Source organism: Colletes gigas, unplaced genomic scaffold (assembly GCF_013123115.1).
Source record: "Colletes gigas isolate AHSC1104 unplaced genomic scaffold, ASM1312311v1 Colletes_gigas_Sc00018, whole genome shotgun sequence".
In the NCBI taxonomy this organism is placed as follows: Eukaryota; Metazoa; Arthropoda; class Insecta; order Hymenoptera; family Colletidae; genus Colletes; species Colletes gigas.
In genome coordinates, this window is record NW_025106647.1 from 1,899,221 (window position 1) to 1,922,326 (window position 23,106).

Consider the following 23,106-nt stretch of genomic DNA (forward strand, 5'->3'; position numbering starts at 1 on the left):
ATCAAAAGAAAAACGGTAGCTTGGAATGTTTATTGTATTTCTTTTACAATCGCGATTCCTACCTGGAGTAACCTTGACGAGAATTTTTTTTCTCGAAATTGCGTAGGATTTCAAGGATATCTCTATTACCAAAAATGATTCTAATTGACCCCCCGCAACCGAAAATAATTTTTCCAGAACGACTAATATTTTTTTAATATTTTTAAAACGTTCCAATTGATCGACACGAGAATTGTTCTCGCATGTTTCGAGATTAAACCCCTCGATGGTTGAAAATTTGCCAAATTTACGATCCAAAATACACAACTTCTCTTCGTATGCATTAATGTTTGTTTTGTTGGGCATTGCAACATATCTGTTGCAGCGTAACAGTAAATTCATAAAGCCAGCGGATATAGAGTCACACCTTTCATAAACAATCAAGGCTTTGCTTATAACCTAATGCCCCTAAGGCGGCTATTTAATTAGTAAATTCACTTAAAATCTGCATGGCCCACCAAATCCAGTCGCTCTATGACTCTACTACCTGCAATAACATCGACGACCGGTGCCAGATGTTTTATGGCCAGACTCAGGTACCGCGCGAAACATCTGGGCACCAAGCGCTGGCCCGAGCCCGTAGCCTTCTCGCGGAAAACCCGGGCCCACAAAAATGATTAAAAATCACCATTACATGCCGCCTCCCACCGACCAATTTCGCCTCCAAAATGATTGGCCGGCGAGAATAACACCGAACACGAACCAGCAGACCGAAGACTTCATCTGGCGGATATCTTATAATTGGAGCCTCCAAGCGTATCCCCCTAAACAGTCGTACAAAATTAAGTTGGCGTGCGACATTGTGCTACTGCGCAATACAATATCCTTTTGCGATTTTAGTGACGCATGTACAATTTACTGATAAGAAATGAAAGATGGAAACTTGTACAAAAGAATGTATTGTATAAAGGCCAGAAGATCGAAGAAATGAATATGTGATGTACGACCTTGGTTCTCGACAGAAATTCAAAGAAACTTTCAGTCTCCTCGAATTTGTCCATATTTTCATACCTATTGTTTGCAATAATTATTAATTAACATCAGGCAATAGTTAAAATATTGCTCGATAGCGTGGGTTATATAAATAATTGTTTTTAATACCATTTTGAGTAGAATATTCATTTTTCGGTTAAAGGCACGGTTGACTGTTAATTGATTGGTGAACACGCCAAGGACGATCTTCCCTACCCCTTTAACTCTTCTGCCTGAGGCTAACTGCCGGCGACGAACTCTTTCTCCCTCTCTTTCTCCTCTGGGCTAGCGGACGTGGCGGAACGTCGTAGGTCTGCGCTCCACTTCTACTGATCACTACAGACTACTGGCGAGCTATGGGGATCAATGCTGACCAGTAGTGACCACTAGTGACCAAGACTGACCACTCTTGAGAACTCATGGAAACTGTTAACCACTACTGACCACTACTGACCAGTGCTAAAATATCGCGTGTAACTATGTGTCAACAAGTAGTAAGTCCATTCCACTCATGTATATGTATTAGTAAGTCCATTCCACTCATTTATATGTCGAAATCCATTAAACAGTTGTTGTTGTTCTAATTGAATGTTACTTCAGTTTGTGGTAATAAAGTTCTATTGCCCCTTATCGATTCTTAAATTTTATCGATGCAAAGAATGTCATCGGAAACGCAAACGTACGTCTGGTTGGCGTTGACGTTTGAATGTGGCCTTTGAAGGTAGCCGAGTTGGTTGTCTGGTTACCGAAACTTTTGGAAGAAGAAGAGAATTGAAAAAGGGTGATCAGACGGAAAGGTTGTGCGAGAAAATCAAAATAGAAATCCTTGTAAAGGACTCATTAGTTTTACGTTGAGCATTCTTTCGTTCCGTTTAAGTGTTTGAGTTTATTATTTGTGAAAGTTTATTTAGTTCGAAGTTTAGAAAAAATACATATGATAACAAGACAAAGGCTTGGTCGCCCGAGAGGACCAAATGCTAACCGCCCTAGAGAAGTGGTTCAAGATTCTGTTTCTCCGACATATATGTATTAGTAAATCCATTCCACACATTTATATGTATTAGTACAAAATTTGTTTGTTTCTTTTATTTGATTGTACGGTGTCAATTGGATTTTGTCTGTCTATTCATTATTATGGATGTTTCTTTCGTCTTTTTCGACTTTTGACATCAGCATCAAGTGAAAATGGTAATGAACTACCGTGTTGGTTCATTTTCATATTTGTTTCTACAATGTTTCGTGAATTTTGATGACATCGATGGGAATATGATTTTCAATTTTGTGTTATTACTCGAATTCTCGTAACATTTCACAGAAATACTTTATTCAATTGTTTGGTACTTTCTTTTTGATGTTATCTGTGAAATTGTTTCGACGTTTTAACTACATATGTGATAATAGAATTTTACCTAATGAAAAATTACTTGTTGCATATGTTACGAGCGGGAGCGCGAGATCCTGGATTCGGTCAAGGGGCAGTACTCGACCGGTGGTTTTGGGTATGGTTAGGAAAAGAAAGGAGGTCCGGACGAACCAGGGGCTCTATACCCTGGGAGCCGTAGGTGGAGGTTACGTGGACAAACCAGGGGCTCTATACCCTGGGAGCCACGGGGTTAGATTTATAGGGAAATTGTAAGGTTTCGCGGACGAACCAGGGGCTCTATACCCTGGGAGCCGCTAGTGGGAGTGGACGAACCAGGGGCTTTATACCCTGGGAGCCACGTAGGTTTTAGGATGTTTTTAGGATCTTGCTCTCTGTCGTGATGGTACACCTCGAGCGGTAAAGGTGTACCGGGTTCGTGAGATACCCCTAGCCTTACGGTTAATATGGTTCAGGGTTGAATTGAATGAATAACACATGTAAAGAATAATAACTTGAATATATATTTTTTGACGATGCTCAAGTACAGCTATGGATTTACAAGAAGTTGTACAATTGCTAAATTGCCTCGAAGGCGAAAGATTTGTTATCGGCTTTTACGCGGCGCGTTCGCGGGAGCTCCTACTCGATTAATGGACACTCACTGATAAACCGCTAAGGTAGATAGTCGTAGATAGTTGCTTGAAGGGGATTATAGCTCGATCTTGCCCTGAGTGTCACAATAACGTCGTGCCAAGAGTTTAGGTAAAACTGAGCTCCCCGAGTAAGAAACCGCGGCCCTTATATAGTTGAGAAATGCTCAGTACTAAGGCGGGGCATTACCATAAAAGGTAATGAAAATTGGGCCGGGTGCACGCATACGGCATGAGTCAACCCCGTTCAAAGGGTTGTACGCTAGATACTCGAGCCAACGCCCAAGTCACCAAACGTTTCAGCCCCATGCATGAATGATATGTAACACATAATATGTGTTGAATCGTTATCTAGGTAGATCGTCATTATTTTTCGATTATTCAGAATTTTTACTTTGTTTGTTGGTTAATTATAATTTTTATTTTGTCGTTATTTGTGTATAACTTGATTTGTGATTTATTACCATTTTCACTGTCTCATTATGTGTCTATTTTGTACATTTCTTTAGGTATGAATATTTCTAAATTTCGTAGCTTCTCCAGCTTATAGATTCTCATCTACTCCACTACATTCTTCGATACATCAGTTCACTAATTGCTTAGTTTCTTTAATATGATATTAATATAGGTATGTGTTTTTGTATTAGGTTAGATCTATTACAGATCAATTGCAAGGACATCGAGGGAAGACGTCACCGAGGGATTCATCCGCCGAGGGACATATAATTCTTAGTCTATTAGTTTTAAGCTTCATCGTGAGTTTTAAAATTAACGTTAAAGATTTCTTTATTATACGTGTCTTCGCGTCCTACCAAGCAATTATTCAATAAGTAGCTTCTCTCAACTCGTTCTCTCGTTTTTTGCTTCGATCACCGCTGTTTCATTGATTGAAACATGTGGTCGACCGTCCAGTTTGTCCAAAAGATCTAATCGTCTGCCCATGATAGATCGATTTCTAGAAATAGAAATCAATATACCAAGAGCAGTGTCGATTCAATCCGAAGATCTGCTGTACGGTTCAGCATCGCATCGCGTCGCGTATCCCACAATATAGCTTCATCCCTTTTTAAACGAAATAATTACTTGGTACAACTAAACTAGAATATCGAAGGATCATTGCTTCTGTGGCGGCCAAGGCACCACATACGCCTTAGCCGTTCGAAGCCGCTACAATGTATGGTTGCACACGAGACGATGGTTGCACACGAGACGACCAGAGCCGCGTGAGCCGAAAAGCCGTTGTCGTCGTCTCTGACCGTCTTTTGTTTTTGAAGGCCTCTTGGTACGGTGGCGATGATCGTACCAGAGAGTCGAGCGTAACCCGCACCACGAGTCACGTCGTTGTACGACAGCAACAATAAAATTGTGCGGAACGGAACAGAGCGGAGTCATTATCTTCCCGATCCCACATTGGTGACCCCGACGTGATCTCGCCGCGCAAGTAAAGTTTTTTTAAGAAAATTTGGACATTTTTTGTATACGGACAATATTAGTTAGTGTAGAGAAATAAGTGTATAGTGTTAAGAACATAAGGAAAGGACACGGTCTGACAAATAGTAGGCGCGGTGTGTGTGTGCGGTGAAATTAATCTTTTGTGACCAAGACTGGTAAAATGACTGACCCTACCGTTAACGCGGGACATCCGGGAGTGTGCCGTTGGCAGTTGATCGCGTCGCTGTACGAATACCCGAGTTTTGTCCGGGAGACCCGGAGATGTGGTTTTCGATGGTAGAGAGAAGTTTTGAGGTATCCAATGTAACGTCGGAGACCACGAAATTCGGGTACATTCTCGGCGCGTTAAGTGCGCGACACGCCGCGGAAGTAAGAGACATTATCATGAATCCTCCGGCCACGGATCCGTACACGACGCTCAAAAATGAGTTTATTCGCCGGCTTAGTGCTTCGCAGGAACAGAAAACGCGACGGTTATTGGAACACGAGGAAATCGGGGACAGAAAACCGTCCCAATTTCTTCGTCACCTGCGCGGATTGGCCGGTACGGCTTTTTCGGACGGTGTATTGCGGACGCTTTGGATGGGCCGGCTACCTGCTAATATGCAGGTGATTTTATCCACGCAGCGGGACACCCCGCTGGATAAGGTAGCAGAGTTGGCAGACGCTGTCGCGGATACGATGACACCGCGGGTACACGTCACGGAGGCCGCGACTACGGGCGTATCTGCATCCTGCCAAATACCCCCGCCGGGCCCGAGCATCGAGGCCATGTTAAACATTAAGATGTCGCAATTGGCTCTTTCCTTGAGGCAGGAAATTTCTGCCATCCGTGAATCCTTGGTGGACCAGGGGCAATCTTCCCGTCGCAGGTGGACCCACCGAAATCATCCAAACTCGCGCTACCGCAGACGATCTCTATCGCGATCGCGAGAGCGGCCCGCGGGAGGACAAATGGACCATCAAGGGAAATGCTGGTACCATTGGCGGTTCGGTCCGGCCGCGCAGAGGTGCGTTGCACCGTGCAATAGGAACGCCACGGATCAGGAAAACGACCTGGGGAGTCGTTGATGGCGGCCAGCGACACAAATCCAGCATCACGCCGCCTCTTCATCTTAGACAACAGCTCGAAGACGGAATTTTTAGTGGATACCGGGGCCGATTTGTGCGTTTTTCCGCGCCGCCTGCTAGGCGGATTGCGAGAAAGATCGGAGTACCAGCTGGCGGCGGCGAATGGGAGTGTAATTAACACCTACGGAACAGTGTCGTTAAACCTGCACCTCGGCCTACGACGGGATTTCGTGTGGCGATTCGTGGTTGCGGATGTTACAAAACCCATAATCGGGGTAGACTTTCTCGATCACTTCGATCTTATGGTGGACATCCGCAATCGTCGCCTCGTCGATCGGACCACGTCGTTAACGGTCCGCGGAACACGAGCCGAGGATGAAACGCCGTCGGTGAAGACAGTAGCAGGGACTACCGTTTACCACCAGCTCCTGATGCAGATGCCGGAACTTACACGGCCTAGCGGCACCCCGATGAGGACTACGCACCAAACGGTGCATTACATCGAGACAACCCCTGGACCACCCGTTTCCAGCAAGCCGCGGCGGCTTGCACCGGACCGGCTCAGGGCTGCCCAGAAGGAGTTCGACGCGATGGTGAAGATGGGCATCGCTTGTCCTTCGAAGAGCGCGTGGTCAGCACCCCTTCATATGGTTCCGAAGAAGGGCGAAGAAGCTTGGAGGCCTTGCGGTGACTATAGAGCGTTAAACGCACGGACAATTCCCGACCGATACCCCGTGCGTCACATTGAGGATTTTGCGCAACAACTGAGTGGCAAAAAGGTATTTTCCACAATAGATCTCGTCCGAGCTTATAATCAGATTCCGGTTGCATCGGAAGACGTCGGAAAAACGGCCATTACAACGCCGTTTGGGCTTTTTGAATTCCCGTACATGTCGTTCGGGTTACGAAATGCCGCGCAAACATTTCAGCGCTTTATCGACGAAATTTTACGCGGTTTCGATTTTTGTTACGCGTATATAGACGACATTTTGGTCGCCTCAGAATCCCAAGCCGATCACCTGCGCCATTTAGAATTATTATTTAAACGATTAAAAGATTATGGCATTGTTGTTAATCCGAATAAATGCACGTTCGGACAGGAAGAAGTTAAATTTCTAGGCTATCGGGTAAATGAAAGCGGCACTCAACCTTTGCCCGGCAAGGTACAAGCCATAAAGTCATTTCCCCTTCCGAAAAACGCGAAGGATTTGAGGCAGTACTTGGGAATGCTTAATTTTTACCGCCGTTTTATCCCAAATGCCGCTCGCTTTCAAGCACCCTTGAACGACCTTCTAGCCGGCAATTTAAAGGGCAAGACCTCGATAGCCTGGACTTCGGAAGCGCGTCAGGCTTTCGAAAATACCAAAAATAGTTTAGCAAACGCAACCCTGCTTTCTCATCCTGCGGTCAACGCTCCATTGTCGGTTACCTGCGATGCTTCTGATTACACCGTAGGAGCTGTTTTACATCAGTGCGTCGGCAACGAACGACAACCATTAGCATTCTTTTCTAAGAAATTAGGATCTGCCGAAAAGAAGTATTCAGCTTACGACCGAGAACTACTTTCTATCTATTTAGCAATAAAACATTTCAAACATATGCTCGAAGGCAGACATTTCACGATTTTTACAGACCATAAACCCATAACTTTCGCTTTCAAACAGAAATTAGATAAATGCTCTCCTCGACAATTCCGATACCTAGATTACATTGCGCAATTCTCTACAGATATTCAACATATTTCCGGTAAAGACAACGTCGTTGCCGATGCACTGTCCAGAGTGGAAACGGTTAACCACTCGATTAATTTCGAAGAATTGGCAAAATCGCAAGCCCAGGATGAGGAGTTGCAGCGGTTGTTGAATAGCGAATCTAGCCTGCGATTACGCAAAGTCTCGTTGCCTGGCACGTCTTCCGAAATTTTTTGCGATATTTCGACTAAGAATGTAAGACCTTATGTCACCCCTCCTTTCCGACGCGCAGTTTTTAATATGTTACATGTATTATCACATCCAGGTATTAACGCGACGATCAAGCTCATAACGCAACGTTATGTTTGGCCGTCGATTAAAAGAGATGTTCGCACGTGGACACGTTGCTGTATACCGTGCCAAAGATCAAAAATTTCCCGTCATGTGACTGCACCATTGGCTACATTTGTTAAACCTTCTGCGCGATTCGAACACATTCATTTAGACATAGTAATTTTACCGGTGTCCGAAGGTTTCAGGTATTGTCTGACCTGTGTAGACAGATATACGCGGTGGCCGGAAGCCTTCCCCATGGTCGATCAGGAGGCCCAAACCGTAGCTCGAACCTTTTATGACGGTTGGGTAGCGCGGTTTGGTGCTCCCGTACGGATTACCACCGATCAGGGTAGGCAATTCGAATCCAAATTATTTTTTGCGCTGAACAATTTAATTGGATCCACACGCCTTCGCACAACGGCGTATCACCCAGCGGCCAATGGGATGGTAGAGCGTTTTCACCGACAGCTCAAGTCGGCTATAAGGTGCCACGGATCCGACAAGTGGACAGAAATACTTCCGACGGTTCTACTCGGTATTCGTTCCGCCTGGAAAGAAGACCTCGGCGCTACCTCAGCGGAATTAGTTTATGGCGAGCCATTAAGATTACCGGGAGAGTTCTTGTCTTCGCATTCAGCGGAAGGCACAGAAAATGCTTCCGATTTTACTAATAGACTACGCAACCATTTTTCTAAATTGAGTCCCTCTAATGCTTCACGCCATTCCGTTAATCGTACATTCGTTTTCAAAGATCTTAGCAGTTCAACACATGTTTTCATCCGAACAGATTCAGCCAAAACTATTTTACAACCCGCTTATGAAGGTCCATACGCCGTAGTGCGCCGAGGCGAAAAAACATTTACAATAAACATTAGAGGTAAGGAAATAAATATATCAATTGAAAGGCTAAAGCCTGCTTATATGCTAGCAGAAAACAGACCGGATCCCGTGAGCATAGAAAATCAGCCGGTCACACAAACAAACGTACCTGACAATGCGCCGGTTATACAGCAACGTGTCACGCGTTCAGGTAGACACGTACGTTTTCCCGAGCGATTTCAAATTACGCGGTAGTACTTAAGGCTTGCGCATTATTATAATAAGTATCATATACCATTTATTTTTTTCCATCACTTTTATGTACTTTCATGTATTTTTAGGTATTACGTATTATATATTAAACTCCATGTTCCGGCCGACGCGAACGAATATTCCAGAAGTCGGGCCGTCCCCAACCGATTGTAGGAATCGGGCCGGGTGCAAAAATCGATAGCGGACACGTGTCGCGGAATACCGTTCTCGAAGGATCGAGAATGTTCCGCGGCACGCGCGTGCGAGGATTTTTGCACCCGGCTCGACGGAAAAAATGACGATCGGGAAGCACCTATAAAAGGCAGGGCCCCGATCGCCCGTGGCAGTCAGTCTAAACAGAGCGAGACATTCACCATCAAAATTTGAACCAGTTATAATTAAAATTAATTTGTTTAAGATAACGCGTCGCAGTACGGCCGCGAATCAGTAAAGGAAGCTGGGGAGTGACGACCCCGAGCCCAGGAAAAATCACGCGCGGTCGCGAGTGGCGAGGTCGCGATCACAGTCGGGTCGCGACAAAGTTTTGGTCCTTCGAGTTGGATATCAGTGACGTGTGGACACTCTAGACGAGACATTAAAGGACACGGACATTCCTGGTCTAACAGTGAGTGGAACAAACATTCGAAATAGTGAGAAGAGATTGTGCACTGGATCCACCCAACGACGGCTCCACCGGTCCGAGGGTCAAGCAGACGGGAAGCAGCTGAGGCAGAGATCAACGACAGCCATCCGAGCCGACGACAACTCCACCAGCACTGACATCGGTCAAGGTAGGCTCGTTTCAAACACGAATCACCAATCAGTTTCTTTCAATTTCCCTTTATCGATCCACTCTATCTCGTCCGTCTCACGATAACAAACGAAATGCCGAACGAAAACGTACCCGCGAACGAAGGCAGTGTCAATCAACGCAGTCGGACGATGAAAAATAAACGGCGGACGTTCAAGGCACAAATTACGGCGTTTGGAAAATATCTGAGTACTTTCGGAGATTCTGCGAAGGAACGCGTCAAGCTTCGCGAAAGAATTGAAAGAGCGCGTAAACAATTCGAGTCATTCAATGATATACAAGATGAATTAGGCCTCATCGACGATTTCGAAGAAACGGAAGCGGAGCGGGAATTTGTCACCGACCAATACGATGACGTAATGGCGAGTGCAGTAGCGTTGTTAGAACAGCTTGAGCAACCCACGACACAGCATTCATCCGCGACAACAGTCCGGATTCCGAGCGATTCTCCTGCACCACCAACCTCATCGACCGCGATCGGGGTGCATTTGCCGAAAATCGACCTTCCGAAATTCGACGGGCGTCTCGAGAAATGGGTCGCGTTCAAGGACGCATTTCAGACAATGATTCACGCGCATCCGGGACTCAGTGACATTCAAAGGCTCAATTACTTACGTCTATCGTTGTCAGGGAAGGCAGAATCCGCGATCGAATCATTCACGATAAGCGAAGAAAATTACAAGTCCGCGTGGGATCAATTAATCGAAACATACGATAACACGCGCGCTCTAGTCTTACGACACGCCGCGTTGCTGCGCGATACGCCCGCGATGCGTGACGACACGTCCGAGTCAATTTGTGATCTCGTTAATCACATGCAGTCACACGTTCGGTCACTACAGGCTCTCGGGCGATCGTGGGAGGATATCGCGAGCGACTTAATCACAAGCATCGCGATCTCGAAGATGGGTGTCGGTACTCGGCGGGCTTGGGAGCAAACTCTTGGGGACACGAAGATGCCAAAAATCACCGACATCTTCAGGCATCTCCGAAACGCGTCGCATCAATCAAGGGAAGACGAGTCATCGAATCACGGTACATACGAAAGGGAGATTCAAGCGCAACCCAGCAAAACTCGGGCCGAACATCGGGTCATGCAACGCAAACCACCACCGCCGGCTCCGCGAACCAGCAAGCGCTACACATTCGCGACAACCGTCGCTGCACAGTGTCGAATTTGTAACACGGGTGCCCATCCAGCGTATCAATGTCGCAAATTCATAGACGCAACTCCAGGTGAAAGGGTGCAGTTGATACGAAAAGCGAAGTTTTGCCTGAATTGCCTCCGTCCAGATCACACCGCAGACGACTGCAAATCTGGAAAATGTCGCGTGTGTGATGGTCGTCACAATACCAAGCTGCATCAAGATTCCGCACCGCGAGCAGACGAGATCTGACTAGCGCCGACGCATTCAAAACGATCCTTACGACAAGGGACGACACTGATCTCGACAGGACAAAGCAACGGGCTCTTGGCAACCGCGAAGATACATGTGTTAGACCGCGACCGGCGACTCGTTCAATGTCGCACGTTAATGGACACTTGTTCGAACGCGAACTTCATCCCAGAAGAAATCGCTATGAGGCTGCGCTTACCGTGCAAGCAGACATCCGTAGCAATCGAAGCACTCAACGAGTTGAACACAATCACGAGTAGACTCGTCTCAGCCACAATCAGATCGCGAGTATCAACCTATCAAAGGACTCTAACGTTTCACATTATCTCGAAAATCTCAGGTCCTCTGCCGAACGTCCCAATCGACCGCTCGAACCTCGCGATTCCATCAAACATCAAACTCGCGGATCCGAATTTTCACCAACCAGCGGCCATCGACATGCTGATTGGTACCGGCACGACGCTTTCGTCGCTCAGCATCGGACAAATCGATTTGTCTCAGCCTAACGGATCGGATCTGGTTCTTCAAAAGACGCAACTAGGATGGATTGTCGGGGGGAGTGTGCCGATCGCCGCACCACAATCAAAACGGAGCACGTTTCTAACGTCGTTGGAGTTCGAGATGAAGAGATTCTGGGAAGTAGAAGAGGGATCAAACGCACAGCATCTCTCTTCGGAGGAACGGGAATGCGAGGAACATTTTTCCCATCAGGTACGACGCGACGCATCCGGACGCTACATCGTGGCACTTCCCTTCAATGAGCAGCAGCAGCGACTTGGAGAATCGCGATCGCGCGCGCTCCATCGGTTATTCTCATTAGAGCGGAAGCTTGATCGGAATCCAACTTTAAAAGCCGACTACGCCGCGGTCCTTGATGAATATCGCGCGCTCGGTCACATGACGCAGGTAGAGTCCTTCGACTCCCCAGGATTCTACTTGCCTCATCACGCGGTCATAAAGCCCTCGAGCTCGACAACAAAGGTTCGTGTGGTTTTCGACGGCTCAGCTAAGTCGAGTAGCGGTCTGTCACTTAACGACGCTTTGATGACGGGCCCGACATTACAAGATGATCTTTTTTCGTTACTGCTGCGATTTCGCCTGTATGCGTATGTTCTCACCGGCGACATTGAGAAAATGTATCGTCAATTCCTCGTGCGACCAGAAGACCGATCATTTCAGCGCATCTTGTGGAGGGATCAGCGAAACCGCATAGCGACGTACGAGTTAAACACCGTCACATTCGGGTTGACTTCGGCACCCTATCTGGCTACGAGATGTTTGCAGCAATTAGCGACCGACGAACAAATGGAGTTTCCAATTGCCTCACTCGTCATCAAACGGGACATGTACGTCGACGATTTATTAACGGGCGCCAATACCATTGAGGAAGCGAACGAGTTGCAGACCCAAATTCTCGGTATGCTCCAACGTGGAGGCCTTAACATACGCCAATGGGCCTCTAACGAACCGCGACTCCTCACGGGACTCGGCGAGGATCAGATTCATCCCAAGATTTTAGGCGATTCAAGTGTAATGAAGACTCTCGGTATTACTTGGGACGCTCGAAACGACAGCATTTCGTACTTCGTTGAATCTCCGACGGCGATAAAACCCACTAAGCGATCGATCTTGTCAACCATTGCAAAGATCTTCGATCCGCTCGGGTTGCTCGGTCCTGTGGTGATCACAGCGAAGATCATCATGCAGCGTTTGTGGCAACTCAATATTGATTGGGACGAATCATTGCCAGCCAGCATCCACACTGAATGGACTACTTTCTTCAATCAATTGCAGCATCTAAACAACGTTTCGTTCGTGAGGAATGTAGTTCAACGCAACAGTCGACAAGTGGAGCTACACGGTTTTTGTGATGCTAGCGAGCGGGCATACGGAGCGTGTATTTACGTGCGTTCAATCGACAACAACGGTCACGTCGAAACCAACCTTCTCTGCGCGAAATCTCGGGTTGCACCACTGAAGACAATCACTCTCGCGCGGTTGGAATTGTGCGGTGCCGCGTTGTTAGCAGTTTTGTACACGACAGTTCGAGCAGCGATTCTCCATCAAATCGATAAAACCATTCTTTGGACCGATTCAACGATCGTTTTGAACTGGATAAATAAGCAACCATGTACACTTAAAACCTTTGTGGCTAATCGGGTATCCGACATACAGCAAAGGACAGAGGTCACCAGCTGGCGACACATCAATTCGGAGGACAATCCAGCGGATGTACTATCTCGAGGACAGACTCCCAGGCAATTCGAGCAAAGATCCAACTGGTTGCATGGTCCCGAATGGCTCTCGACATCCGAAGAGAATTGGCCACCATCGAAGTTCCTCATTCAGAACGAGGTGCCCGAACTCAAACAGATTACCTGCCTGATTGCGACTACAAAACACGACGACGAAATACTACAACGATACTCGTGTATTAGAAAACTAAGGCGCATTACAGCGTACGTTTTACGATTCGGCCGACGTAACCGCCGAAAGGGTTCCTTGACGGTGGAAGAGCTGCAAGAAGCAAGCAGCTGCCTCATTCGGCTTCTACAAGCAACTGCATTTCCCGATGAGATCCGCCAATTAGGCAACAAAGGCAATTTACCTTCAAACAGCAAACTCCTTCCCCTGAATCCATTCCTCGACGATCAGGGAATTCTTCGGGTGGGAGGTCGGCTACAAAATTCGACCCTTACCTATGCACGGAAGCATCCGATCCTTCTGCCAAAGGGTCATCACATCACCGATCTCATAATTCGGGATACGCATCGCGCGAATCACCACGAAGGCATCACTTCCACCCTGAACAGTGTGCGGCAAGCCTATTGGCCCATCGATGGAAGGAATGCTACACGAAAGGTCGTCCGACAATGCGTCAGATGCTTTCGTTTTCGCCCACCGTCTACGGATTACATCATGGGAAATCTTCCAGCATCGCGTGTGACGGAAAATCGTCCATTTTTCAACAGCGGCGTCGACTATTGTGGTCCATTCTACATAAAGGAACGACGGTTGCGAAATCGTGCACGCATTAAGGTTTACGTCGCCGTTTTTGTGTGCTTTGCGACCAAGGCCGTACACTTAGAGTTGGTAAGTGACATGACGACCGAAGCATTTATCGCCGCATTGCAGAGATTCATCGCGCGCAGAGGAATCTGTCAGAGCATGCACTCTGATAACGGAACAACCTTCATCGGTGCTAACAACGAGTTGCGCGAGATTCACCAAATCCTTCAAGGTGACGACACCGTTCGCAATTTTCTCACCGGGAAAAAAATCACCTGGCATTTCATACCCGCGTTATCACCTCATTTCGGCGGACTTTGGGAAGCCGCGGTGAAGTCATTCAAACACCACCTCAAGCGCGTAGTCGGTGACGAGCTATTCACTTTCGAACAATTCAACACCTTCGTGATTGAAATTGAAGCCATTCTCAATTCGCGGCCCTTGACTCCACTTTCCTCAGATCCTAACGACCCATCTGCATTAACTCCAGCTCATTTTCTGATTGGTGATTCGTTAACGAGCATTGCCGAGATTGATTTCAGTGCTACACCAGCGAATAGATTATCTAACTGGCAGCATATCCAACGTGTGAAGCAGCACTTCTGGGCCAGGTGGCAGAAGGAGTCCATCAACCATCTGAACGTGCGGTCCAAGTGGAGAAGGGGTTCACATTGCATCAAAGAAGGCACCGTCGTGGTCTTAAAAGAGGACCACCTTCCACCACTCTCGTGGCATCTCGCACGCGTGGAGCAGATTCATCCCGGATCGGATGGCGTCATTCGAGCCGTCACTGTTCGGACCAGCCATGGGACCTACAAGCGGAACGTGCGGCAACTGGCACCCCTGCCTGCCCAGGACGCTCATGAGCAGTGCAGCGACACGAGATAGGACTCATACGTAAAATTAGGATAGATATATAATAGCGTCGAGTTACATTGATCAATCGTCTCGATCAACGGGGGGGAGCATGTTCCGGCCGACGCGAACGAATATTCCAGAAGTCGGGCCGTCCCCAACCGATTGTAGGAATCGGGCCGGGTGCAAAAATCGATAGCGGACACGTGTCGCGGAATACCGTTCTCGAAGGATCGAGAATGTTCCGCGGCACGCGCGTGCGAGGATTTTTGCACCCGGCTCGACGGAAAAAATGACGATCGGGAAGCACCTATAAAAGGCAGGGCCCCGATCGCCCGTGGCAGTCAGTCTAAACAGAGCGAGACATTCACCATCAAAATTTGAACCAGTTATAATTAAAATTAATTTGTTTAAGATAACGCGTCGCAGTACGGCCGCGAATCAGTAAAGGAAGCTGGGGAGTGACGACCCCGAGCCCAGGAAAAATCACGCGCGGTCGCGAGTGGCGAGGTCGCGATCACAGTCGGGTCGCGACACTCCATGTAAATTCCTTTTTTTTTCAACTCTGTTCAAATACTGTAATGTAAATCTTAGTTAGGATAACGTATTTTATATAATAGAGTAAATGGTAGTGGTAATGTAGTCGGTCAATTTTTCGTAATTGTGCCAATTACTGGCAGGGGGGTAGTGTGGCGGCCAAGGCACCACATACGCCTTAGCCGTTCGAAGCCGCTACAATGTATGGTTGCACACGAGACGATGGTTGCACACGAGACGACCAGAGCCGCGTGAGCCGAAAAGCCGTTGTCGTCGTCTCTGACCGTCTTTTGTTTTTGAAGGCCTCTTGGTACGGTGGCGATGATCGTACCAGAGAGTCGAGCGTAACCCGCACCACGAGTCACGTCGTTGTACGACAGCAACAATAAAATTGTGCGGAACGGAACAGAGCGGAGTCATTATCTTCCCGATCCCACACTTCCTTCTATATTTCTAGCTTAGTAATCTAGTTTGTAAGAATGTAAAATCGATGAGATCGATGGAACTTTGATTCCATCTATTTCCCTTCGGGTCTCCACTCGTAGCAACCTCCACGTGGTGAGACCTGGTAATCGGTGTTATCCACGATAAAAAAGCTTTTCTATTGTGGGTAACACCGAGCTAATAGCTGCGAATTTAGAATTGTTTCTTGATATAATAAACGAATTTAGATTTATAGTTAGACATTATGTTAGGCAGATTATTTTTGTTTGAAGACAAGTTCGTTTTAGAACTCTTTCAACTCTCTTCGTTGGCTGTGCATCATTCATTGGTTGCACTTTCGTTTGTTTTTTCTTCGACCAACGATCGCTGGTCACAGAAGATCTTTATTAATGGAGGGTGGTTGGGAATCAGTTAGGGCGGGTCTCCATTTGCAGCAACCTCCACGTGGTGAGACCTGGGTTATATTATTTAGCGTTTAATTAATAATCGTATCACTCTTAGCTGGGTAATGCAATTATTAATTAAAAACTAAATAATATTAGCAAATTGACTGCGATCCGCTTTGCATAGATCATCATAAATATAGAGCTTCTTCGCTAGGTTAGTTTTGATTCTCATTGAGTCATCAAAGATTCTAGAGTATTGTCAGAGATAAGGTATACGAGTAGATCTTTCACCCAATGTATTTTTTTGACCCATTTTTATGGGGTCTCGAAACCCCATTATCATTTTCGTGTCATTCGCAACGTTACCAACAGATTCAGAAATGAATTTTAATCCCTTCCATAGTCAACTCACATGTACTTACGCAAAACTGCAGCTGTTTGCCTATCAATACTAATTCAGTGAATAGTTTTTCAAGTGATCACCATCCATGAGAAGAGGCCGCTAAAATCACCTCCGAATTTTCAGGTCGGTATGGCAGTCAGATTCGGCCGCGAAAGTCCATAAGGTGAAAGGTCTATTCATATATCTCGTCTGTGCCAGTCGCGGCCGAATCTGACTGCCATACCGACCTGAAAATTCGGAGGTGATTTTAGCGGCCTCTTCTCATGGATGGCAGTCAGTTGAAAAACTAGGCACTGAATTAGTATTGATAGGCAGCCAGCTGCAGTGTGTGCGTAAATACATGTGAGTTGACTATGGGGGGAATTGAAAAAGACAGTGCAGTATTATCAGATGGCAGACCCGTGCCCAAAGGGAGCTGCCCCTCCACTTACACATACTAATGCCAACCTCCTTGTATATGAGTTCTGGCGTTTCGTATCTCTTCGAGGATTCGAGAAAGGCGGCGAATGTCAGTCTATCCTTCTTGCTCTTAACACAGCCGAAATTTGATCTCGCATAATCTTGAGCCGAGATTCTCGACTGCCCAGGCATTTTTGACTTTCCGACCTATGTAGGCGTATACAATGTATAAGCAAAATACCATAATGAAACAAAAATTTTGTTTACGGAAATACACGTTTTAGGACCCCTTGATCATATTTTAACTATTAAAAAAAAGACATTTTTTTACTATGCTTATGAATGTGCGTTCATATATTTATACTATTAATACTATTGGGTCTAAACAACCGAATAAATTTCACTGTAATTTTTAATTTTTAAATCTGAAAATATTTGAGAATACTGTCCTATTTGTCCTCTTTGTTTAGCAATTTAAAAAAACGCTGACTCATTAAAATCAATCATATGAATGTAGTCTATAAAAATTTCTAGTTTATTTCGTGAACCTTCAACAGCCGGCGCGCCAGTCTCCTGCCTCACGACTTCTGCCGAACCGCGCGAATCGGCCACCGCGCGTAGCCGGAAGGGAATTCCGCGGCCAGGACCTGGCGACACCTGCCCGACGGCGGCATTTATAAAATTAATTACGATATGAAAATGAATGGAAGTTGACACCGCCCCTACTGAAAATAAAGGACTGGAAAATTTTTGTTCTTTCAATGAAGGAAACTCTTTTACTTAATCTTTTTCGAAGGCGAAGGCAAAAAAGTCGATTTCGCCACGGCAACAATGGTTGGACGCGATGCGTGGACATTCCCCCGAAATAGGGGATCGGCTTTTGTTTTCCAGAAACGCTAGCGACAATGTATTTTCCAAGAGAGTCGAATGTAAGGACCACTGAAGGACGCTCAGTCTACGATACATTTATGACAGAGTTTTGGGGTGCATGTGGCCTAAAGAGCGAATGAGACTAAACAGGCCTGGCAACGGGTGACGCGATAGCGGACGACCGCGTTGGGTCTCCAGGTAGCGCGTGTCGAGGCATTGATTGTTTATGAATAGAGAGAGAGTAGTTAAAAGAGGCAGACGACCTGACGTCGTACTGCTGGAAAAAATGAAGACTTTGTCCTGAAGGATCTGGCAACGGAGTGGGGAAGGCGTGGGACCTTCCGGTAAGAGCACTATGAGGAACGGCACAGGACTTACCCCAGAACCGTCAAAGGCAAAATTTCTAACATACAGGCATGTCTCTATAAATTTCAAATCCATTAATCAATATGAATTTGTGATATCATGTCAGCCAATTTCGAAAATATGGTTTCGAGAAAAACTCATTTAAAATTTCTGGTATGATTATTAACCGTTGGGTACTCTTCCCTCTAAATGTCTATAACTTCGTTATTTTTACGAATTTTAATGAGTCTACGTTTATTATAATTGCTAAATGAAGAGGACGAGTTCCGAGTCAAAGATCAGTTGCGGGGTTTTAAAAAAGGACAGATTTGCAGTTTTGTTCTCATTAATGTTTGCAGCGTGTTTGCGAGGGATGTGTCCGATATATACATATGTATATAATCAATTCATTTTCCTTCAATAATTCTCCATTGCAAAAATTCTACAGTATTCTTACATTTTTTTATATTTTAAAATTTTCCCATGTTATTAGAAAGTAGATATACGACAAAAGTTATACAACTTATAGTTCCTAGCATGTATAACATGTATATGTATATAACGCATGGTCGCTTCGTATGGAAAGTCAATGAATCTTCAAAAAGCGCCCAGGTCTGATTTCGAGAAATGTAAGGTCTGTCAGTCACGATGGCTTTTGTCGTTTACTGACGATTCGAACGGGTGGCGATGCCAGCAGGCTTGCTTTCGAGAAATGTAAGCGACGTCAGTGATGCAAGAGCGAGAAGGAAAGCGAGTATCAGCCTGTTCTTCTCGGCTCTTCCGAAACTCAACGAGCTCACGTACACGCAATTGGGCATAGTGTGCGAAAGTGAGGAATGAGGAGTTTCCGGGGCCCCGATGCACAGTTTGATGACACTGATTTCGAGTCGCAAATACGTTTCTGCCGAGTTATTTTTTTAATAAATGATGTATTACAATAAAAAATAAAAAATAGAGAATTTGCGGTGTACGTATCAATGAAATACATCCTTAGGAATTTTAATAATCTTGAAATTTTTAAATACTCTTAATCGATTGATTTCTCCAATGAAATTAATCGATTAATGTCCAATGATGGACCCTACAGCTTTAATTCCGTTAAAAAATAATAAAATTTATGTAATTTTATTTTCTGTTTCACTTCCTCTTGTGTTAATTTCTGAATCTGTTGATAACGTTGCGAGTGACACGAAAATGGTAATGGGGTCCCGGGACCCCAGAAACTCCGGCCGAAAAATTACATTACGTGAAAGGTCTATTCATATATCTCGTCTGTGCTGGTATTCCTCATCTGTGACCAAAGACTCTGGGGACTGTAGAAAACCTCCTTGCCATTTCAACATTATTGATTTAGTGTAGAATAGGAGTTCAACGCTATTCACGGTGAGAAATAAAACTAAGTATGCAGACAGTTCCTTATTTGAAAGTTATTCAAATCTGAATCAATTTATATTCGACGAATGTATCTCAATTTTTGTGGGAACTTAGCACACACTGAAATATTTTTGCGATGGTTACGACAAATGGAATACTTTTTGAAGAATGTATGTGAAACTATACCAGGAAGATCACAGTCATTAGCTCATATTACTTGCTATGTAATTAATAACTATATTATACAATTACGAATGATGCAATTAATTACATAATAAATAACAATGGTTCCCAAGTCTCACCACTTGGAGGTTGTTGGGATTGGAGACCCGTCCTATTCTAGACCTCACCCTAACCGCCCTCTAATGAGAAATTCTAATCTCTTTCGATATTTTCTTTTAAGGGGAAAGCGATTAAAATTCGACCGTTGTTAAAAATGAAAAACAAAGGGAGAGTTCTTAGAAGAACTGCCTTATAAAGAAACCAAAAAACCTAACAAAATGTCGACACATGTGAAATGATCCACCATATGTTCTTTCGGAACGAAATAGGAATGTGTACCTTAATATTAATTGTTCTTTATTAATTAATATTAGTTTTAATAAAACGATTTTTCCTAATTTTGAAAATTTTATATAGAAAAATTTAAAACAATTTTTGTCTAAATGTACTAAAAGTATGAAAATACTTATTTTCTTACTTGTGGGCAGCGCCAAATACTGCCCTTTAATGGTGCACTGACTGTAATACCGGTAACGAGGAGTGTTAATTTCACATGGAAAAATGATACAGTTTATTTATTAGAAGGTATTAAATTATATTACTGGGACCGAAGATTGAAATCGGCGAACGAATGACTCTATTCCCGAGATTCATAAAACAAGGAGAGCCACGATGCTTTAGAAATCATTTATAATTTTAAAATAACACTGACTTTATTCTCACGTTTACCTAAGACGTAAACGGCAATTTACTCAGGGTCACTTTGCCCCGAAAAACAAATTATTGCGTCTACAGATCGTATTGCGCGCTGGCTGGAAAAAAGCTGAAAGAGTGAACAAGAAATAGACAATAAGCACACCTGTGCTTTCCCATTTCTTTTCTTTTCTTCATTTAGTAACTGTCAATGGAAATACTGTTATTTCTGTAGAATGATAAGTGTAGTTCCTTCTTATTGAATTAGATCAGATAATACAAGTTAAATTTCCTTGGCAATTATAAATTTAACTGATAAAATATTGTTAATGAAAGCAATTATAAAATAATTGCTTCTTTTGTTACTAGAGTCATAAACGTGATGGTAATAACTGAAATAAATTGTACAACATTGTACAACATTGTACTTCTACAGCACTGGATAACATAATTTTTCCTTAACATATTTAAAAACTAAATTATCTTAAAATAATGACGCGAAGGAATAATGAATTATAGTGGCTTTACATGAAAAAATATGAAGAAATTATAATTTATTAAATTAAGGTTGCTTTAAATTAAAATAATATTTTTTGTTTTGTGTTATACATACATTTATATTTTTCATAAAAATTAAGTTGCTTATGTAGAATTAAAAAAAGAAAATTTTTTAATCAATATTTGAAATGTAACTTCCCTTTTTGTACTGGCTCTGGGTCTCATATAACACGGTTTCACACAACACGGCATTTTCCAGGAACCTATCTACCGTGTTATAGGAGGGTTACCTGTATACGTTTCGATTTTTATAAACGTCCTGAAACGTGCAAAAATTAAAGTTCGTTATTTACTTGTATTTGAATGTTAACGAATAAATATTTGACACCCAGAAATATGTAATCGCGATCAAATTGCAATAAAATACGCCAACTAATTCCCATTTAGTTTGCCACTTGATCGAACTCGATTATACAAATCAAAAAATTATTCATTATTGAATCTCAACACTCATATACCCGACAAATAATAACACGATGAAATGATAAGACTATATAAAAAATGTATAAATTTTATTTACTATAATAGTAAATCAAACAAACAAAATCACGTACGCGTCATAATTCTATAACTATAGATTTTTATGTAAATCTAGCGAGGATCAGAACAAATAACCATAAAAAATATGCTATACACAAAAGGAACATTTATATGAGAAACGGAATGAAATTTAGATTGATAGTTAATATTTACACATTATATGTTTCCATGGTTAGAATTAATATATTTCGATCGGTCTAGTTACTTATGTATCGCATGACAGATCGATATTCGATGTCCACGCATAACCAATGAATGTTGAGCATTCTGACGGCACAAGAGTAAAACGATAATAAATCATTAAGTATTTAATTGTTTGCCTGGTATCTTTCTGTATGAATTTTATTTATTTTCTGTATTTACTATATTTATTTTTAGTTATTCGTGATCTAAGGTTTAACCTTTCTTTCGGAAATGTAGATCGAAAGTCGAGACGGACTACGTGACTACCTCACCCCACCCCCCACCTATAAACTCGCAACCTAACCGTTTCTGTCCTATGTGTTCGACAGTCGTTCGATGGAAAGTGGGGTGATGAGTTACGTTGACAGGTTTTGCGTCTAATTAGCTACGCACTTTTTAATTATTCTAATCTAAATGTTTTTAATCGCTACTACTACTCTCCATCACTCTGTGTCGATACTTTCGTTTATTGTTATAACGTTTCTATTGTAGACGAAATCGCGAAAAAAGTTGAAACTGCATCGCGTCTTTTCTTCCGCGTTTAATCGTCGTCAATTATGATATTTCTAAACGAAATTACAAACTCATAGCATATTTCGGGTTCAGTTGATGTTTAATTAACATGTGGGTACATTTATTTTATTGAATTTGATTTAAATTTGTCTTTTATTTCTATTACAGACTTTCGTTGCTGCAATTCGAGTGGAAGGGACGCTACCAGGCACATTAATCGACTCCATGATGCCAAAAAATGTCGAGTTGAAGGAATTTGTAGCGGAATATCGAGCAAATCAACTTCATTATAACAAGTGAGTATCTGGTTATAAATGTTTATATATTTTTGTTTTTTTTATCGATTTAGTATTTAATTTAGTCTGAAATCGATGAATAGACAGGTCTGTGTTGAAATAAAAGTGAAATAGATTTGGAATTATGACGCGTACGTGATTTCGATTATTTGACGGTTTCGGAGGGCAAGGTTGGGTTAGGTTAACAGGTAACTACATATTTAGAAAAGGGGGGGTCTAACCGATTTCGATGATTTTTGAATATGTTGTAGAAATCAAGATTTTGAACAACTTTTTCCTATACATATAACCGCCGCTCGGCCTTAGTTTCAGAGATTTTTCTTCAAAAAGATCGCTGCTACTACAATGAATTCTATCTATACGTACTTACGTGCCTGTGATAGCGGATGTGTAAGCGTTGAATCGCCGATTGTTTATTGTTTCTATAGATACATCGAGGCGGTCGGCAATGGATGCGTATAACGGGTGTGCTTAAAAACTCGTTTTGAGTAGCAGACCGCCGCGCCGTCAGTATAAAAAAATCTAACCCAGATCTAACCCAAACCTAACTATTCTACCTAGTAACTAATATAATGAATTAGGCCTGGGTTAGATTTTCTTATACCGGCCGCCGTAAGGCGGTCGAC

At 43.7% G+C, this 23,106-nt stretch overlaps 2 protein-coding genes across 2 annotated transcripts; both read left to right on the forward strand.

Moving 5' to 3' along the window:
* Nucleotides 1–9,530: 9,530 nt before the first annotated feature.
* Nucleotides 9,531–10,853, forward strand: LOC122400520. The gene has a single exon (XM_043402042.1). The coding sequence runs from the start codon at nt 9,531–9,533 to the stop codon at nt 10,851–10,853; it is 1,323 nt and encodes a 440-aa protein (XP_043257977.1).
* A 438-nt stretch (nt 10,854–11,291) lies between these two features.
* LOC122400521 lies at nt 11,292–14,750 on the forward strand. The gene has a single exon (XM_043402043.1). It carries the CDS (start codon nt 11,292–11,294, stop codon nt 14,748–14,750), a length of 3,459 nt encoding a protein of 1,152 aa, XP_043257978.1.
* Nucleotides 14,751–23,106: the final 8,356 nt, after the last annotated feature.

Excerpts from the sequence above, each read along its gene's own strand:
- LOC122400520 (XM_043402042.1), top strand. The coding sequence starts at position 9,531 with ATGCCGAACGAAAACGTACCCGCGAACGAAGGCAGTGTCAATCAACGC.
- LOC122400521 (XM_043402043.1), top strand. The coding sequence starts at position 11,292 with ATGCTGATTGGTACCGGCACGACGCTTTCGTCGCTCAGCATCGGACAA.